This window comes from Colletotrichum gloeosporioides (genome assembly GCF_011800055.1).
Source record: "Colletotrichum gloeosporioides strain Lc1 chromosome Unknown consensus_47, whole genome shotgun sequence".
In the NCBI taxonomy this organism is placed as follows: domain Eukaryota; kingdom Fungi; phylum Ascomycota; class Sordariomycetes; order Glomerellales; family Glomerellaceae; genus Colletotrichum; species Colletotrichum gloeosporioides.
Genome location: NW_025544692.1, coordinates 87132 through 105356, shown reverse-complemented (window position 1 = coordinate 105356; position 18225 = coordinate 87132). Strand labels below are relative to the sequence as shown.

Genomic DNA, 18225 nt, shown 5'->3' with positions numbered 1-18225 from the left:
ACACAGGATTAAGAGGAATATAAGGAGGCAAGGCCAGAGAGAAGCGCGTGGTCAGCAGGTAGTAAATCTGGCCAGCAGTGCCGGCGTCCGAGGGCTCACGGCCTCGACGTATCATGACCCAGAGCCCTCGCCTAGAACAGAGCAATCTTTGCCGGGGCGGAGGATATAGGATATGCTGGGCCTGCAACTGATACAGTGGCTTAGGTCACGGCCGTTCACCGGGGCGATATTGACTACGAATCGACCACGTATCAGAGTTGGCGCCTTGCATTCGATGAAATGATAAGTGGTCTGGTTCAGTCTACATTTGAAGAATCGGACAGTGCTGGTTGAAACCATTATCAATATCTTCAAGTACCCGGCGGAGGCGCATCGCTGCGACTACCGTCCGCATGCCAACACAGATCTCCCCACCCGATGTTTGACTCCGTGGTATATATACACACACGCAACGCACCCATGCCCAAAAAGAAATGCCACCTCCATAACCCGAATGTCTCCAATGTCTTCTCCGCAACCCCAAAACTCCTACTGTGTGTTTGCGTTTGCGTTTTCTCTGTTGTCTATACGTTACTTTCATGCTTGGGGCCAGTTGGCCGTGGGCCCGGCGGTGCCGTTCATGCCCATGTTGAGAAGGGCATCAATATCGCTCATGCCCTCGTTTTCGAGAACGTTCATCAGTTCCATCTGCTGCTGTTGGCTGAGACTGCCCTGGCGCTCCTGCGACCAGTTGAAGGGCTGGCCGCCGCCGAGATGATCAAGACCGAGGCCAGGATTCTGGTGGTTGAACCCGTTGACCTGGAGGGAGTCGCCGAAAAAGCTGTTGCTCATGGAGCTAAAGGCGTCGGGGTTGATGAATGGTGGTGGCGGGTTGAACCAGTCGTTGACTGGGTTGTAAGACGGCAGCGGCCGTTGCGGGGGTGCCGAGGTCGGCGGCATGCCAAAGGCCGGACCCCGCTGTCCCGGGTGCGGCGGCGGCGGTGGGGACATGTTTGTGCTGTGCTGTACCATAGTCGGTGTACCTTGTTGAAGAATAAGAGGGGATGAGTGCATTGCGGGAGTTCCCATTCCTCCCGGCGTGCTCATGGGTCCCGGCGTGCCCATTGGCCCAGGTGTGCTCATGGGCGGCGGCGAGATGGTGGAGCTTGAATTTGTTGGCGTCCCGATCGGCTGGCTCATAGGTCCGAATGACTCCGGCGGTGTCGGCAGCGCGTTGCCGATGGTACTCGGCGGCGATGAGGAAGTATAACCAGGCGTGGTTGTCGCCGGCGGGGTTGCATCGTCCGGCATGGGTGAATCAGGAGGATACGCCGAGAATCGGCGGCCCATGGAGTCGGCGGTCGGGTTGCCCCAGATAGAATTTGAGCGGAAAGTTGGCTGAGGGGGCGGGAAGCTGTTGTCCCACTGGAATGTGTTCATGGACTCCGGGGTTGCGTCGAAGACGAACCCAAATTGAGGAGGATTGTGGGGCGGGTTGACCTTAAACGTCGGGGCTGCCGAGGGTGCCGTAGATGCCGAGTTCTCTGAGCCTTGCGGCGAATCACCGTCAAACATGGACGGGGGAGTGGTGAAGGTGCTTGAGGATTGCAAGACGGGAGTGTCTCTGGCTTCGTAGCTCTGCAAGCACGCCTTGGCAAAGATGGAGTAAAGTTGGACAGCTTGAGCAGTGCCTGGCCAGCGCTCCGTACATTGCTCGAGAATATCGAGCGTCTGGTCGCTCAGCTCCTCGACTTCTTCTCTTGTGTGAGCCTGCCGAATTTCGGGGTACGAGATCGTCCACAGCAGGGTGTTGAGAGACATGTAGAGGTTCAGTAAGAAGACCCATGTTATGTCGACAGCTGCCTTCTCCATCTGCTGCTTTGAAAGGTTGATAATGTACGAAGCTCCCTCGAAGCAGATAGACGCGGCTCGAGCTGACGGCCTGGGGACTTGCGGTGACGGGCGGTAGAGGAAGATGCGCATCTGATGATATCTTCCGGTGAACCTGGGGTTTTGCGATTAGCAGTGTCCGCAATGGATTTATCGTGCAATCGCGACGATAAACTTACCATGGCCTGCACCAAGCTGGGTTTTGGGGCGACGAGTCGATCCAGCCTTGAATTTCGCGCTCCATCTTGGCAAACCAAGGGTGATTCTCGTCCCTTGGCTCCTCCCGTTTCTTCTCATACAGAACCCTCCTGATCTCGGCTTGCTCCATGCGCATCTTGAAGAAGTGCAGGGCGACAAGTTTGTTCTCGCTTGGGGGCCCCTGAAGAAGACCTTCGGAAGTGATGTACTCGTCGTCGACAGTAGCGAAGGGCTCGACATCCATACGGTCGTCAACTTTGGAGAACCCGTTGGGTCGGCCCATGCTGTGTGCCAGGCCTGCCTCCATTGAAGTGACAATGTAGGCAAGACGACGGCGCATATCGAGGGTCAGAGGATCCAGTAGGCCCCCCTGTGCAATGGTCTTCTCGTCGGTGAGGCCCTCTGCTTGACAGATGCGAGCTGCCAAGCCGACCATGTAGTACACGGCGGTCCTTGTCGGAGTCAGCAACGAGTACTGGCCGATGAGGGCCAGACTCTGCAACGACTTGAGGTCCTTTGGACAAACGACCGCCTCAAAGTGCTCCATAGCCGCGAGGTAGTAGCTGTCTGCCAGTCCGGCGTACTGCGGATCCAGCTTCTGTAGACTGATTGCAAACACCATGCGGACAATCAGATTCTTGTAGGGATCCTGGTCACCCGCGAATACGGCCTCGAGATCTTCCAGAAACTGTTTCTCATGCAGTGTGGGCCAGAATACTTGTGCTGTACGAGACATGCGTTAGAAGGTGAGAAGTCAGGATACGCGGCAAGAAGCTTACATCGTTGGCAGAAGACGTCCACTAGCTTGTTCGCGACAGGTCGTGTAGGCAGAGCAGCAGCCGGGTGCGCGCTGACCATTGGATAGCTCTTCTTGCGGTCCCTTGTCATGACGATTGACTGCATGCGCGTCATTCTTCTCGCGCGTACTTCTGGGATCAACTCGGATATTCTTTTTGAATCGGTGAAGAGCTTCGCGCCCTGGACGAGCAATCGGGTCATGGCAATGCCACTACTGGGGCCTAGGTATCGAGGCGTTTCATCGGTATCGTTCAGCTTCACCAGACCACCAGGGCGCACCATGTCCTCGTCGATGTGGGAGAACTCGTCGTCTTCGTCGGTGTACTGGCGCAGTTCAGCCTCAAGGGCGCGCACCTTCTCCTGGAGCTTGATGACATAGTTGCGGTTGATCTTCTTTCCCTTGGTAGTATCGAAATACTCGCATACGGAGCCCGCACGTTCGCACGGAAGGCAACGAGGCAGGGTTGGATCGCATCTAGTTTTGCGCTACAGAGGAGGAAAGGTCAACAGAGGACGAAGGGAGGACACTCCTGGTATCACACGGTGGGGGCCAAAACAGGGCGAGGACGGTTTACACACCTGACGGCAGCGACAGCAAGCGGTGAGAGTATGGGCAATGCGATTCGAGGGACCGTCGCCGTCGTGCTCGTCGCCACGACTAGGCGGCGGGCCGCGGATCTGCTGGTGGTGGTAGGCGTGAGGCGGAGGCGGCGGGGGAGGATGGTGATGGTAGGGCGGGTTTCGCGCCATCATGTTCATGTTATTCATGTTGCCCAGGCCATGGCGAAAGACGGCTGCGGCATCCATCGGCCGGGCTAATAGCTGAGGAGAATCCCCAGCTTAGATGTCGTGAAGGGTCTGAAGAAGTCGCGAGGGCCGGAAGAGGCGGTGCTGCTCTCCACGAAGCTTGCGAGGAGCGAAGAAGACCTAGAGAGTCCGGGGACTAGAAAGACAGATGCAGTTGGCGGAGAACGGCGAATGGTTCACGAGGCGGAGATGGTGGTAGATGAGGGGTTCGATCGGGTACAGGTCGAGGCAGTACGTCTCATGGTTTGACAACGGGTTCTCGTCTTTGGCCAGTCTCTCGGAAGAACGGGCTCGAAGCTATTCGCGCGAGGGGAGAGGATAAGAGGGGCGTTCTTCGTCGCGTGGACTCGGCGGTGGTCGATTGTTTGGTCAGAGGCGTCGAGCATGGGAGACGAAAGGGACGATGGAGGTCCCACTTAGGAGGTCCAAGTCCAAGTCCAAGGACTCACTCGCAAGGTCGTCCGCCCGCACGCCCGCCGACCGCGATCCGCAGGCCAGCGGACAGGGCAGGCACTGGCAGTCAGCTCGCACGCCAAAAAGGTACATCGGCTTAGGTACCTACACCACACTTCAGCCCATGCCTTACCTTACTCCGTACTCACAGTGAGTGACGGTCGGGCGCAGTTGTCGTGCGGCGTGCAAGGTTGGGGGCGCTGGCGGCAGTGGTGGTGCTAGGTGCCTGTCCTGGTGCAGGAGGCAGTGGGGAATGTGGCTGCCGGGAAAAAAAGATACCTCCGTGACAGCGATGATCACGGCGGGCCATAATGTACCTCTTAAGACGCAAATGCTGGAGAATAGCCCCCGAAGTCCACCAGATGACGGGGTGCTGATTCGCTAATCACGGCATGTTGGAATCGGACAAGGCGACGGGCAAGGTTCACAGGTACCAAGGGCCAGTAGGGGCGTTTCAGAACCATTGCAGTGGAGATCTTAACAGTAACATTAAGACGGGACGACAGCGCTGTTCCTTCTGGAAGAAAAAAAGGGACGGCTTTCCTTGGCCTGGCACCTGGGCCTTGACGGGAGACGTTGGACGCTGGAACAGTAGCACTGCGCACGGCAGGTGGGCGGGACTCCATTTGAAGTGCAATGTAGGTATCGTACTTTGACACTGTACATGCATACATAGTAGTGTATGTACGGGTGCTGGCTGTCTGTCAGTCAGTCAGTCTTTTCTCGTCAAGTAGGTACCTCCCTTACTTGACCCTACCAAGGTAAGTTGTGGGTGAAAACGGAGTCGAACAAGACGCCGCCGCCCCCAGGGAACATTCCATAGAGTGCCTATCAGTGATCACAGATTAATGTGGACAATATGCACTACTCCGGATGGTACAAGCGCCACCGGTAGCCCTACCCAGGGGGCTCTTCCCTGGAGCTTGGAAGATGGGATATTGCCAAGGGAGGGAAGTCCCAAGGACGGACATTTTGTGGAAAGGCATCTGCGAATCCAGAGTGGCATGAAGGTGTTTGGGGCTGCTCTCACAGGCTCACAGCAGCCAGAAAAGAGAGAAGGAGGGAACATCCATGAGCAACTTACCCGAGAGTTGTGTCTACTTTGGTTCGGTAAAGACCAGACAGAGATCCATGGATGGTAATCAAGTTTGCGGCACTCGGAAGAACACCTCAGAAATGGAAAGCAGCTTCCCCCGTTCCCCCCCCTTTCCTCCTGCGGCCGCCTTACTCGAGTCGAAGTTGCCATTTGGAGAGCTCCTGCTCCTGTGGCCTGCCTGTGCTTGTGCTTGTGCTTTCCATCTCGACGGGATCATGCTCCTGCTGCTCCTGCTGCTGCACCTGCTGGCTGCCCTGTGAAGCGGCAGGCCTGGCCCCACCTTTTCCTTCCTCAGTGCGTTCTTTCTTTCCATTGCCCGCGTTCCCGACCATCCGAAGTTCTGATTCGTCGTGTGTCTCCACGCAGACCCCACATCCCTGGGCCACCTCTTGCAGCAGGTGCAGCACACTGTCTGAGCTCCTGTTCTTTCCACGGCGACACAGACTTGAGAACGGGAAGGAACACTGAAGCAGATGTGACTCGGGAAAGGAGGCAGGAGAGGAAAGCGAAGCAGATACGGGAAACAGGAGACGGGACACACGCAGTCGCATCACCTCCTGAGTCCTGGCAATTACCTGTCCTTTCGCACACGTGCAAGTCCAGGTCCAAGTGCATGCCGTGACTGACTAACCAACTGGGCAGTCAGTCAGTCCAAGGTACCTTACCGCGACACGACACGACACGACACGACACGACACGACTCACCTGGTTTTGCAGCCCTTGGTCATTTCCCTCAGCAGCAACCCTTTATCGGTGATTCGGTGCTGCTGCTGCTGCCTCCATGCGCGATCGGCCTGGCGGATAACCGAGCCGGCAGAATTTCCCCATGTTTTTCATTCTGCCCTCGTCCTCGTCCCAGGCTCGCCAGGCCATGCCATGCCATACCATTCCGCGCCATGCCCACGTCCAGGCCCAGGCCTCGTCACATCATCCGAGCCGAGAGTCAACCATCGATCGTCCAGATCGCGACCGCTCAACACACAGACGACAATTTATTGTTATTTTTGAACAGCAACACGAATCAATCAAGAGAAACAAGTCCAAACACACACGGCATGATACGATAGAAAACATCAACGGCCGAAAGTGCCGCTCATGACGGAGCCATGACTAAACGGCCCTCGACCCTCGCCCTCCCCACGTCCACATCACACCGCTGTCTGTCCGTCACAACGCTCCTTGCTCGATTGCCCTCGCGGCTCTGTCCCTCTACCCCGCCCTAAACCTCATTTCGAAGGATTCCCGGCGCTGAGCAAGCCTCTTCTGGACAAGCCCTGCATCGATCTCTGTTAGCGCTACCACGAACTCAACTGCCTGACGCATGCGCTTCATGCTTTGGCATTCGCCGGTCTGGACTGCACTCAATTTTCAGATTTTCAGAACGCCCTGCGCTGTTCGGTATACGAATAGTACTTCGTACGGACGGACCGGACTGCACTTGTCACTTTTTGACAGCCATCCATACTCGTCCATCAAGGCCCTGAGTAGTATCATCCATGCTAACGCAGCACCACGCACTTTATTCAATATCGCGATCACCATCGTCTGTCAATGCCGCTCCAGTTTATCACAGAAATAAACAGCGAAGCTGTCAGAATTTTTCGCCTTGTGGGACACCAAGCAGCGAAGGGCCCTGCATCACGCAACCTAGGAACGCAAACGATACCCTCGCAACTCAGCTCCTGGAATCCTGCTGGACTGGACCCCTTCGACCCCTTCCCTTTCAGAGTGGGGGAAGGGGATCCCACGGCCCTTTTTTTGCTTCTCCCAGACTCCCACTTCTTCTGCCATCCAGTCTCGGCGAGGGGAATTTGCTCCATGCCCACGGCACCGCACCGGCACCGCGCCGCACCGCACCTTCAGATTGTCTCATCGAAGCTGCACGAAGAAAAATATCACCTTGTTTGACCTGCCATGCGGCGCGTGGCTGTCTGGCTCTGGTCTGGCCTCTCCACCGCCACGAATGGCGCAAACTGAGTCACTTCGCCCTTCGCCGCCGGTTTATTGTTCGTCTGCCGATGAATGAGCCGCTACTCTTATCTACACATTCGCGAGCTCCACGTACCCTCGCGTCTGCGCCTGCGCCTACATCTACAGTACGTACGTCCGCGCCTGCGTCCGCGTCCACGTCCATTGTGCCCTGGTCTCCGGTCTCCGTCCCCCGTCTTGTTCGTCCCGAGTCACCTGTGGGCGCTATTCCCGATTTGGTGATTCGCACCCAGGTACCTTGGCACTCAGCGCCAGAGACGAGACCACCTAACCCCCAGCAGGCACTGAACGTTTGACGGAGTCCGATGTACCCGCCGTACTTTGAACGACGCTCGCTCTCGTCTATCTCGAAAATGGCTTCCAATGTCAAAAGGGAACAACAGGGGATGCCAGACGGTGGCCCCGAGCCGAGAAAAGCTGAAGACGGTGCCTGGGTTTGCGGCATCCCGCAGTGTCGATGCTGTGCATTGCGCAAGACGGCAAGTCATCTGATCAACGAAAAGAAGCGTGGGGCCAGCCAGAGGGACTCGCGCCATCAAAACGCCTCTATTGGCCCAACATGTGCCTATCACAGCCCTCGACAGCCGACATGGACGGTCTCGGTCAAGGTCAAGGACTCCAAGGTCGCGCCCAACTGACAAGGAGGCCGTCTTGGATGTGAGACGGGCCCGAGCAGAACCTTATCACCACGACAGGCACCCTCCTTCCTGCTGCAGGACGGTCTTCTGATTGATTCCGCGATGCTTCCTCGCCTTCTCAAGGTTGTCGTGTGTTGCCCTGAGCGATAGTTCGTCTGCTATTTTTGACCCCAAACTACTGCGTATTGCGTTTATCAGCTTGAAATTACGTCGTATGCCTCGATGAAATCTTCCATGTCGGCGCTCCCGACGGGCACATCCGCGCACAAGACTTGCCAAAAAGTCAGAACCCCGGCATGATGCAGGCCAATTTTCGACGTTCAGCAGGACGTGAGTGGCAGTGGCCCAGGGGAAGGGACCCGGGGCGGGCTTTATCTTGGGAAGAAGAGGGCAAGGGGCAGGGGAGGCTTGCAAGTGTCGTCGTCAAGTCACTTTGTACCTCCCTGCCCCAGCACGGAGTAGCTTTGGTGGTGCTTTCCAGGGCAGTGAGGAGTGCTAAGTATCCCGCAGGTACATCCGTACATACAAAGTAGGTATGTGAACGGAGCCCAGGCGGGGTAAAGACGGTGTTGCAACAACCTGGCAGTCGCACAGGAGAGGGGAAGAGTCGTGTCGAACTCGACTGTGCCGTCGATCCCTCCTCTCCAAAGCCCAAGCAAGACCTACCTCAAGACTGCGCCGTTGCTTGCGACCAGTACAACCCCGCGGAATACCAACTTGCGAATTCCGTGTCTTCTTGCAGTCTACATCCCCCTAACTTCGCAGACGATATACGAATACGTACAAAGGGACAGACAGCCGTTCGGCACTGCTGCTATCTATTACCCATCCGCTTGCAAGGGCCCGAGGTGAACGACTCGCGCGCCGTCTCGTCTGGAGCGGCTGACCTGGAGCTCAACCCCCTCGCTTTCGCACTCCTGCTGCGCTTCGTCACGCATCTGCTGCACTTCTGCGCTGCAGATCACTCCCTGACTGCGAGATACCTACCAACGCTTCGTGCTGCTTCCCAACAGCCGCAAAGCTTCTAGCCGCCTCTTGATCGCATCACCACTGCAACAGTGACCTACCTGCCAGACGCATCCAAGCAGTTTAAGCTTCAGCTCCAGCTCCAGAACCATCCGACAGCCGACGCGCCACTGCAGCATACGCGCGACCTGGCGCTTGCAATCTGACGACCTGTTCTCTACCGGGCTCCGGCCTCTGCTACCCACGCTACAGCCTTGTCTGGACCGCCAAAGTCCGACGACAACCCGGCCCTCTGCCCGCTTACGTTCATCTCGTCCCGACTTCATCATCTTTGCCCACCCCGGCCCCTTTCCCAACGTTTATCACCGACGTCATACTAGAAATATTTGGCACCGCCCTTATCGCCATTCAATCCGTCTGCAGCTCACCGGAGGTCAATATCATAACCGCGTGGGTATTTCAACGGCTTGCAATCGGCAACTATCCCTGTAGTGCGGCGTCGAGGCACGGCACCTCGCACCCCGTCGCATCTCATCGCTCCCAATGCCGCGATCAAGTTTCTCAGATAACCCGTTGCTGCGGGTGTCGCGGCCCGTCTCAGCGTGTTCGCGATGTGAGTACCATGTTCGCGCGGCTGACTGCTTCTACTTCATGCAGAGCTAACATTGCCCCACAGGTCGAGCCGCAAAGGTCAAGGTACATTTGATCCTCCTCAGCTGCCCAGCCTGACGTATCAAAGGGGAAATGCTGATGAATAGGTTTGCTACTCTAGTGTGATGGCAAGCTTCCAGCTTGCACCGCCTGTGAGAAGGCTGGCCGTGAGAATGAGTGCTCCAGTGCTAACGACCAGTTTGCCCGAGGCAAAGAAAGGAGGTACGTTCTCCAATGAGTCTTCATCAAGGCACGGATGGCTGATGAATCGCAGCTACGTCGCCGCATTGGAACTGCGAATCGAGAAGTTGGAGAAGCGCTTAAAGTTCGCCCAAAATCGGAAGGCTTCGGTCAGCAATCACATTAACGACGAAGCTGCTCCTCCGGCCGATCGCAAAGACTCATTAGCCAACATCCGAGCTGCCATCCACCGAAAAGCCGCACGTAGTAGAGAAGAGTCTGATGTCAACGCTCTTGTATCCGATTTTGGCTTTCTGTAAGATGTTCCCATGGCTCTGCTTCGTTTTCCTCACTGACACCCTAACAGCTCGGTCAACGCAACAACTCGTGATTTTGAGCCATCCCTCAGCAACATGACGTTTGCTCGCTTGGTGTTGGCAGCAGCGACTAATGACAAAGTTCCTGATCCGACGGAAGACAGTTTCCCAACGAGAACGGACGCCGCGGCCACCATCGACTACTACATGAACAACGTTCATGCCCTGTTTCCCTGCTTCCCCAGGGACCATGTTTTCAACGTTTTGGATGCGTTCTATCAACAAGACGAGAGAGTGAAAGAAAAGCTTCAGGACTCCGACTACTGGTTGCTGTACATGGTCCTGGCCATCGGCTACTCCGCCCAAAGCAGAAACAAAGACGACGAGTGCTATCGCCGTGGCCTTGACTTCGTCGCTCGAGCATTGCCGTTTGCCGATAAGGCGCTGATGCCCGGTTACCCAACACAAATCTCATCCCTCATTCTCTTCACCCAGTACTCGATGCTGGATCCGGCTCACTTTGACAGCTGGTATCTGATTGGGTTCGCAAGCAGGGCAGTAGTTGACTTGGGATTCCACCAAGACCCGCCTCAGCTGCAGGTTCCTGACAAAAACGCCCAAGATTTGAGAAGGAGAATGTTTTACTGTGTGTACGCGCTTGACAGGTAGGTTCCTTCTCCATTTTGCTCTATGTAATACCTTCTGACAATGAGCGTAGAACAATCAGTATGAGCCGCGCCCGATCATTCTCGTTCACAGACGATTCGGTAAACGTAGAGTACCCGAGCCCCTCGGCACCACCATCCGGGGCCATCACTGGAGCTCAGTCTGCCGATCCCGCGCTGCTTCTGTTCCAGCTCAGACGCGTTCAATCGGAGTGGTATCAAACCCTGCACCAGGGAGATTCAGCGCCGCTCCCCGATCCTGCTTCTTTCATCTGGCAGATGTGCCTTGAGATGAGAGAGTGGCACGAAAACCTGCCCGAGAAGGACAGTCTTCCGGCTGGCATTCGGGAGCTCTTTGAGCTGGAACTGAGGCATAGCTACGTCTATTGCCTCGCGCCTAGTGATCGCTCTCCTCACCTAACCGACTACGCCCGAAAGCTGATCTTCGAACACGCGATTGCATACATGAACACCATTCATGCTGTCGTCCATAACTCCGTCAACCCGGCTTTCTACACATCCCTTGATGCGCTCAAGGTCTATTTCGTGGCAATGCAGTTCTTCACTGTCTTCAGCGCTGCCCGCGAACTTCTGCTCTCTGAACAGCGCATCATACCGCCCATCACACGCCCAGGGACAGCACCTCCTCCTCCTTTACCACACCGTCAAATGGGTGGCGAGGATAACGTAGATAGGAGCATACGATGCTTACAACAAGTTGTGGAGACGCTCGGGAAATTCTCCGAGAGGTTTGATATTGCTTCATCTTTGAAGGATGGGTTTCAAAGTATATCATCGGAGTTGTTCTCGTGGCTACAGGTCCGACGACAAATGAGAGATCAGCAACCGCAACAGCAGCACCATCAACATCAGCAACACCAACAGATGCCTCCCGGCCCGTCGCCGCCGCAGCCTCAACATCCCACCCATCCACCTCATCCTCATCCGCAGGTGCTCATGACACACCCGCAAATGCAGATCCCGGGCATGATGCCGCAGCCTGGGCAACAGCCAATGATGCAGTACAGATGGGTTGGTGATGGCTCGGGTCAGATGATGCCGGGCGGCCAACCTGGCCCAGGCGGGCCCCCTAGATGAGATAGTGAGTTAGACTGGTAGTGAGTGCGTCGGCGCGTGGGTTAGAAAAGTACACCAGGACACCCTGTATTCTTAGATTATGAAGAAATGCTCAAAGGATTCTTACCACAATTTTGCTGTTGCTCTTGCAGGAGTAGAGTTCTTGGTAATACCAGAAGCTTCGAAGGTCCATCTAAACTTCAGCCCAAGCAACGAAGCCGCTGCCCCTCATGACCCTGTGCGTATGCCATGCGCCCTCGATGGAATCGGCCTTGACCAAGGACTCGCTTCTCCTTCGGTGCTTGAACAGGTGTCTGTAGAGAAGTTTACGAAGAGTTCGCTCGTCGTCGTTGTTGCTGTCGGAGTCCTCGAATTCCTCAACGGCCCGAAAGTCAGAAGTGTGCACCCCGTTAGTAAAAGCCTTTGCACATATAGTACGATCACGACATCACGAGAACAGTTAATTGGGAAAGAAGACATTCATTCAGATGGACTAGTCTACCTGCATCCTGCCTCACCTCCCTGCTGGTGGCGAGCCAGCATCCTCCGCCACGAAAACTTTGGTTGCCAGTGTCTATAGACTGGCCAGAGAAACCTTCCGATATCTGTTCCTCCACGAGTAACTGCCCCCTTCCTTGTTGTGTCATGTCGATCGAGGTATTCGGTGAATGGGTGCCATTGGTGTCTACCGCAACCGGCGCCTGAACCGGAAGTCCTGGGTTAGACAGAGGCGATAATATGCAAAGCTGATGAGGACATGCTTGTATGGCATGGTGCCAGATCTGACCTCCAATAATTGGCCACGAAGGCCGGGTGAGCACAGTGAACTTGAGTAGTCGACAAGACGGAAGGTGCCATCCGGCAGATAGGCAGTCTTTTGTTGTTCTGTCCTGACCATGGCGCAACGCTAATATTTGGTGACGAATGCCCCTCCATTCGGCGATGACCACAAACATGTTTGCGGCCGCTCTCGGCACTGTACTGAGCGGGACGCGGAGTTGCGGTTGTGAGATGATGTACATGAAACGAAATACGAGGACATGTCGCTGGAGGTCGGGGAGATCTCAGGCTATGGTGCCAGGTGTCGTTGTGCATCAGAGAGCGTGCGCTGGGCAGTTTTACGTCGGCCGGGACAGAAAAGAGGTAAGTGAGCCATACCCAGGACCAGTCTCAGCTTTTTCAATTGAATAGAAAACACACGAGGTGATATTCCTGTTGGTTGGGCTTTTGAAAGGGGTTACAGCCCGGTATACACCGAACATAAATGACGGGAGTCCGTACGTGACGGGAGCAAACAGTCCCTTGCTTGCTTCCATCAGGGGTTGGGCATGAGCCGGTGAAAGTAGTAGGGCATGAACCCTTCAGGAAAGTGAGGAAGAGAATGGCCGAAGCCATCAGAACAGCTGTGAAGTGGTGTGGTGTTGTGAAGGTTTGCAGGACCAGAGATGACGGCCGGGAAAACCAGAGCCATTCCAGTCCATGCGTGCTGAATTGTGATTTCAAGATCAACGAGATCTTTTCAATCGGAGTGTGCCTTCGGTGTCCCAAAGAATGGGGAGCCGGGTGTGCCGAGACCGGTGTGCAGTCGATGTAGGTTGGGTACCAGGGACGTGTTTTCAACTACCATGAATGGTAGCAGAACAGGGTGCCAAGGGACCTCCTTCCGTCGAATGATTGACCGAGGCATGAAGATGTATGAGGTGCCAAGGACATGCTTTGAGTACCTTGTAGAACAGAAAGCAGGGTACCAAGGGCTTTAATGGATTTGCTGTGGTTGTCCATTATAATCGCTTCGGTTTGCGTCGCCAATCTGTCCAGTGTCAAAGAAAACCAACGACACCAGCCAGGAACGGCATTAGTCAGTCAGTCAGTTTGGCGGTTGCAGTGAAGATCGATTGTAACGGTTGAGACACAGGGTCCGGCGGAATGCAAGCATAAGCAGAAAAAAGAGTTGTAGAAAGAGAAAAAAGGGTTGCAGAGCATACCCCCTACTCCATTCTCGCCACACTGAATCGCCGGCCGAAGTTTGTTGATGAAGACAGGGACGAACGCATACGAACGTCGTCAAGGTGAGATCCCAAGGCGCTATAGCGTGGTCTCGGATTGATAGGGTGAACGAGCAAACCTCTCGAGTTGACTTGACGAGGAAGATTTGCTTTGTCGAACAGTTGAGCGCGGCATTGCTCGGGTGGGACGGGTCTATCCGTCGAAGGATGAGAGCAGAGTCTCGAAATAGTGATGAAGTAGGAAAGGCGAAAAAGCGTTGCAAGACTTTGGATAGGATGAACCCACGCGCGGAGGTCGAGGGAGGAAAGTCGTGCGCAGCCTGGGGAAAGCAGTTTAAGGTCATTGCTAAGGACCATGAGACATTCAGAGCGTCGTGAGTTGTCTAGCGGATGGATCTAGCAAGACGTTAGCAAATCGTCGTTTGAGTAAAGACAGGTTAGGTTTGGAGGAGTAGAGATGGCTGGGGAAAGATCGTCGCATCCTCTTGAACCAAGCAGACGAAAGCATTTGGAAACCGATGTTCAAAAATCATGCGGAGGACGGGGAAACAGGAAAGAGAGAACTTCTGCTAGCAGGAAGGGTGCCGTGAACGTACCTGAAGGTGCTTGCAGATAGGCGGACTGGCAATCCTCCCATCAGACCTGGCGGAGAACAGCAGGAGCGAAGATAGGATAGTGTCGTCATTGTTTGAGTGAGTAAAAGTTTTGCGTACGTCCCAAGCTCGGCCTCGTGCCCATGGGAGATCTGATTGGAAAAGAAAAAAGAAAAGATTTGGGATTTCACAGTTCGCACCCCTAGCCCGGCTTTCGCCCTATAGTGGTGGTTTTGGACGAGTCGCGGTACCGAAGTACGAGGAGAATGCCAAAAGGCAAACCCCGGCAGCAGACGACAACGCCCTGGACGGCAAGCGTCCTCGACCTACTTCGTCGATGGGTTTGGTGAGATGGTATTGCGGGCGCGTGGATCGGAGGATCGTGAGTTGAGAAGGCGCGCTTGATCGGATTCGCGAAGGAGGAGTGAGCGGAAGGAGGGAAAAGAGAGGAATAGGATTACTCCCCCTTCCTGCCGAGGGCAAGAAGGGGCAGCGACGTGGTTGTGATCTGATGCGACTCTTGTGATGTGTTGTTGCGGTGAAAGTGAAGGGAAGAAAGAAGGTTGAGTTGGATGGAGGACGGGGAGGAAGAAGAGAAGGTGAGGTGGGAGGGAGCAGGAGAAATCGGTAGTAGGTGTGGGCGGGCTGAAAGGTACTAAAGAAGATCGAGGACCGCCTCGGGCGGTGGAATTAAGCGAGGCGGTCGCGCAGTGAGGTGAAAATTCTTTCAGACTAGTTTGGGAAAGAGCTCGGTGGTCGTGGGAGGTAGCTGCCTGTTGGTAAGGAGGCACCGAAGGCGGGTGAGCGAGACACGTCACCCAGGTGAAGGGGCAGGAGGTGTGGTCCGACTTCGCTGGAAGAGATACAAAACAGCCCGAAAGTCGAACTGAATAGACGAGAAGAGGCTACCTGATTTTCCTGCGCACTCGATGACTTCGATGAGGAAGATGGTGATGGTGACGGCGATCATAGGCCCTTAATATAGAGTATGTGCAAACCTAAGGAAAGGCAGTCTCTCTGGCATAGGGAAAAGGTAGGGAGTCTCGACGAGAACACGCGTCATACTACGCCGAATCAAGTTCGATCAGGAAAGCCACTGTCATCCCTCAAGCATTTCGAACATCCAAAGCTTTCCGCCCGAGGCACTTCAGACTTCCGTCATCACCCATAGGATCAAGCGAAGGTGGTTTAGCAAACGAATGATTGGATTTATATACGATGTATCAGCACGAAAACCATGCCAACAGAGGGAAAAACTGTTCAATATGTACAAGAAAGGTTCGTTCTTAGAAAGGGAGAAATGCTCTCAAAGGATCCCTTTTATCCCAGCCAATGCAGTCTTTATTTCTTCCATGTCTTTGTCGTCATTCATCCCCTTCTCACAGCGTCATCGCCTCCATGGGTGGAAGCAACCAGGAAGCTCTCCGCCTCTGGAAACGCTTACAGGCACTGGGAGTACCAGTCGTTGACCTTAGAGCAGGTGTAAGGCGAGACACACGTGGTCGGGCCGGTCCAGCCCTGGCCGCCGCACTGCTCGTACTGCTTCGCGCCGGTGCCGGTGCCGGGGTTGGCGGTCGAAGAGGTGCGGGCGGTGCTGGTGGTGCTAGTCCTGATGGTGGCGGAGGTGGTGGTGCCGGGGTCGGCGCTGTTGAAGGTGGAGCCGATGGGGCCGAACTTGATGTTGGAGAACTTGACGTTGCTGTTGGGGACGCTGGACTCGATGTCGGCGGGGACGCCGGAGGTGGTCGGGCAGGTGCCGCGGTCGGCGCCGGGCTGGCCGGCCTTGTCGACGGGGTAGGTGGAGTCGAGCCAGAGCATGTTGGCGTAGTGGTCGTCCCAGAGGGAGAGGACCAGAACCATGGGCGCGGCGACAGCCTTGGACATCTGCGCGAAGCCGCCGCGGAGGTTGAAGACGTCGGTGTCGCCGAAGACCTTCTTCTGGGCGGAGCAGAAGGCTGGGGTGAGGGAGTTGCCAGAGTTGCCGGAGATGGTCGACTGGGAGTTGGGGACGACCTTGCCGTTCTGGACGTAGAAGCGCTTGATCTCAGAGAGGACACCGTCGGAGCCCTTGATGAACTGGGTGACGACGCTGAGCTTCTGGGTGGTGTCGATGGTGTTGCCGGAGCCCGGGCCGTAGAAGGTCTTGTTACCCTGGCGGTAGGAGTTGAAGTCGCAGCCATCGGGATCGCAGTCGCCGGCGTAGCGATCGGAGGAGTAGGTTCCACCGCAGGCGTCGCCAACACAAGAGTGGTAGGCGTTGTTCTGGCAGGGGTGAGGGGTGTAAGCGGTGGAGATCTTGTTGGCCTCTGTGAGAATATGTCAGTCAACTGTCAGATATTGAAGCTGGCTGAAAGTTCGCGTACCCCAGATATCCATCTCAGCGCAGCAGGCACCGAGGGAGCCGACACCGCCGTTGGCGTCGTTGCTCGAGGGGTTCCAGCCATCGACGTTGGCCTGATGATTGATTAGCGTCCGAATTCCACAAGGACTGCTCACTGTGTGCTTACAACACCGTTGATGAACTTGACATCGCGAGGGCACTGCGAGTCGCAGTATCCGGTACCGTACTTGGCACCAGCCTTGTTGGTGGAGAACTTGGAAAGACCACCGTCGGCGTCCATGGAGACGAAGTACAGAGCACCGTTCAGACCGCAGCCAATGTTGGACACATCGACGTCGAAGGTGAACTCGTTGCCAAGGAGGGTGAACATCTGTAGTTGGTCAGTACATGGAAGCGTCTACTAATAGTTGAAGGCAACTCACCTGGTACTTGGTATCGCTCTCCATGAGATAGACACGGCTACCAATGTTCTTGCCGTAGGCGTGGGTGGTGACGAACTTGAGGTTCAGCTCGCTGCCGCTGGTGGTGATGCCGTAGGTACCCGGGTAGTCGGCGCCGTCGACGCAGCACTTGGTGGCGCAGTTGGCGCCCTGGCCGGCAGCACAGTAGGTGTTATTCCAGGTGTTGCCCGTGTAGCAGTTGGTCGAGCCCTCGACTGTGTGAGCCCATCGCCAGTTGGAGTCGAGCACGACAGAGCCGGCGACGCTTGAGCAGGAGCCGCCAGCAGCGCAGGTCTGCCAGGTCAGCTTGGGGTGGACCTCTGCTTGGGAGGAGCAAGCCTGCTGGGCGCGGGCGGCGGCCACGAGGGCTGCGAGAGCGGCGAACTTGGTCTGCATCGTGAACGACTTGGTTTTGTAGCGGATGCTGGGATGAAAAGAGGAAGAGAGTGTGATGACTGGGATGAGGATGAAAGGAAATCAACCGAACTATCGTCGCGAGATGATGATCTTATATAGAGTGTTCTTCAGGATAACTGATGATCTGTAAGTCGGTTAAAATGCGCATTTTCCACAGTAGCCTTCGAGCTTCCCGCTTTCCGAGCTGGGGCGGGAGAAGCTCACGGCTAGCCAGGGCGAGATCCGACAGCAAACGGCATCCGGGCCGTGAGACGATCTTGACCATGGCAATCCTGGCCTGGCGTAGCCAAGAGCCATCCAGGCACACTTGACAGGCTGGAAAACCTCATGAGATAGCGGGGCGGAATCGTTGGTGAGGTGCGAGGCGCAGGTCCGGGCAGAAGCGTGAGCGAGATTGTCGGCTTGGCGTCTTCCAGGAACACACCCAACCATGGGTCATGATGCTTCGTCGTCGAGCCAAGGTTTGCGTGGGTTGCCGAATTGGGCAAGTTTGGAGACGAGGCACACACAGCGTCGAGTTGGAGAATGGGCGGCGAGATTGGGGTACCCGCCCACGCGGGTTCTAATTGTCTAGGATCCCGATTCAAACGAGGTAAACGCACGATGTCACGTTTGGCCATGCGGCTGGTCACACCTCTCAGCAGACCAGCTGGCGCGACCGAGTCGAAAATCCATACTGAGGTTGCCCGATGTGGGACGCCTCCCGGCCGAGCTCATTGGAGCA

The 18225-nt window shown here is 55.8% G+C and overlaps 3 protein-coding genes across 3 annotated transcripts; 1 reads left to right on the top strand and 2 right to left on the bottom strand.

Moving 5' to 3' along the window:
• Positions 1-576: 576 nt before the first annotated feature.
• Positions 577-3672, bottom strand: GCG54_00005741 (uncharacterized protein; the record flags this gene model as incomplete). The annotated part of the gene is made up of 4 exons (XM_045405757.1): positions 577-1984; positions 2049-2790; positions 2847-3264; positions 3445-3672. The coding sequence occupies 4 exons, from the start codon at positions 3670-3672 to the stop codon at positions 577-579; spliced, it is 2796 nt and encodes a 931-aa protein (XP_045264155.1).
• Positions 3673-9357: 5685 nt separating this feature from the next.
• On the top strand, positions 9358-11725 carry GCG54_00005740 (Pyrimidine pathway regulatory protein 1; the record flags this gene model as incomplete). The annotated part of the gene is made up of 6 exons (XM_045405756.1): positions 9358-9427; positions 9491-9510; positions 9587-9687; positions 9740-9961; positions 10013-10627; positions 10681-11725. The coding sequence occupies 6 exons, from the start codon at positions 9358-9360 to the stop codon at positions 11723-11725; spliced, it is 2073 nt and encodes a 690-aa protein (XP_045264154.1).
• Positions 11726-15743: 4018 nt separating this feature from the next.
• GCG54_00005739 (Exoglucanase 1) lies at positions 15744-17480 on the bottom strand (the record flags this gene model as incomplete). The annotated part of the gene is made up of 4 exons (XM_045405755.1): positions 15744-16609; positions 16667-16757; positions 16811-17014; positions 17067-17480. The coding sequence occupies 4 exons, from the start codon at positions 17478-17480 to the stop codon at positions 15744-15746; spliced, it is 1575 nt and encodes a 524-aa protein (XP_045264153.1).
• Positions 17481-18225: the final 745 nt, after the last annotated feature.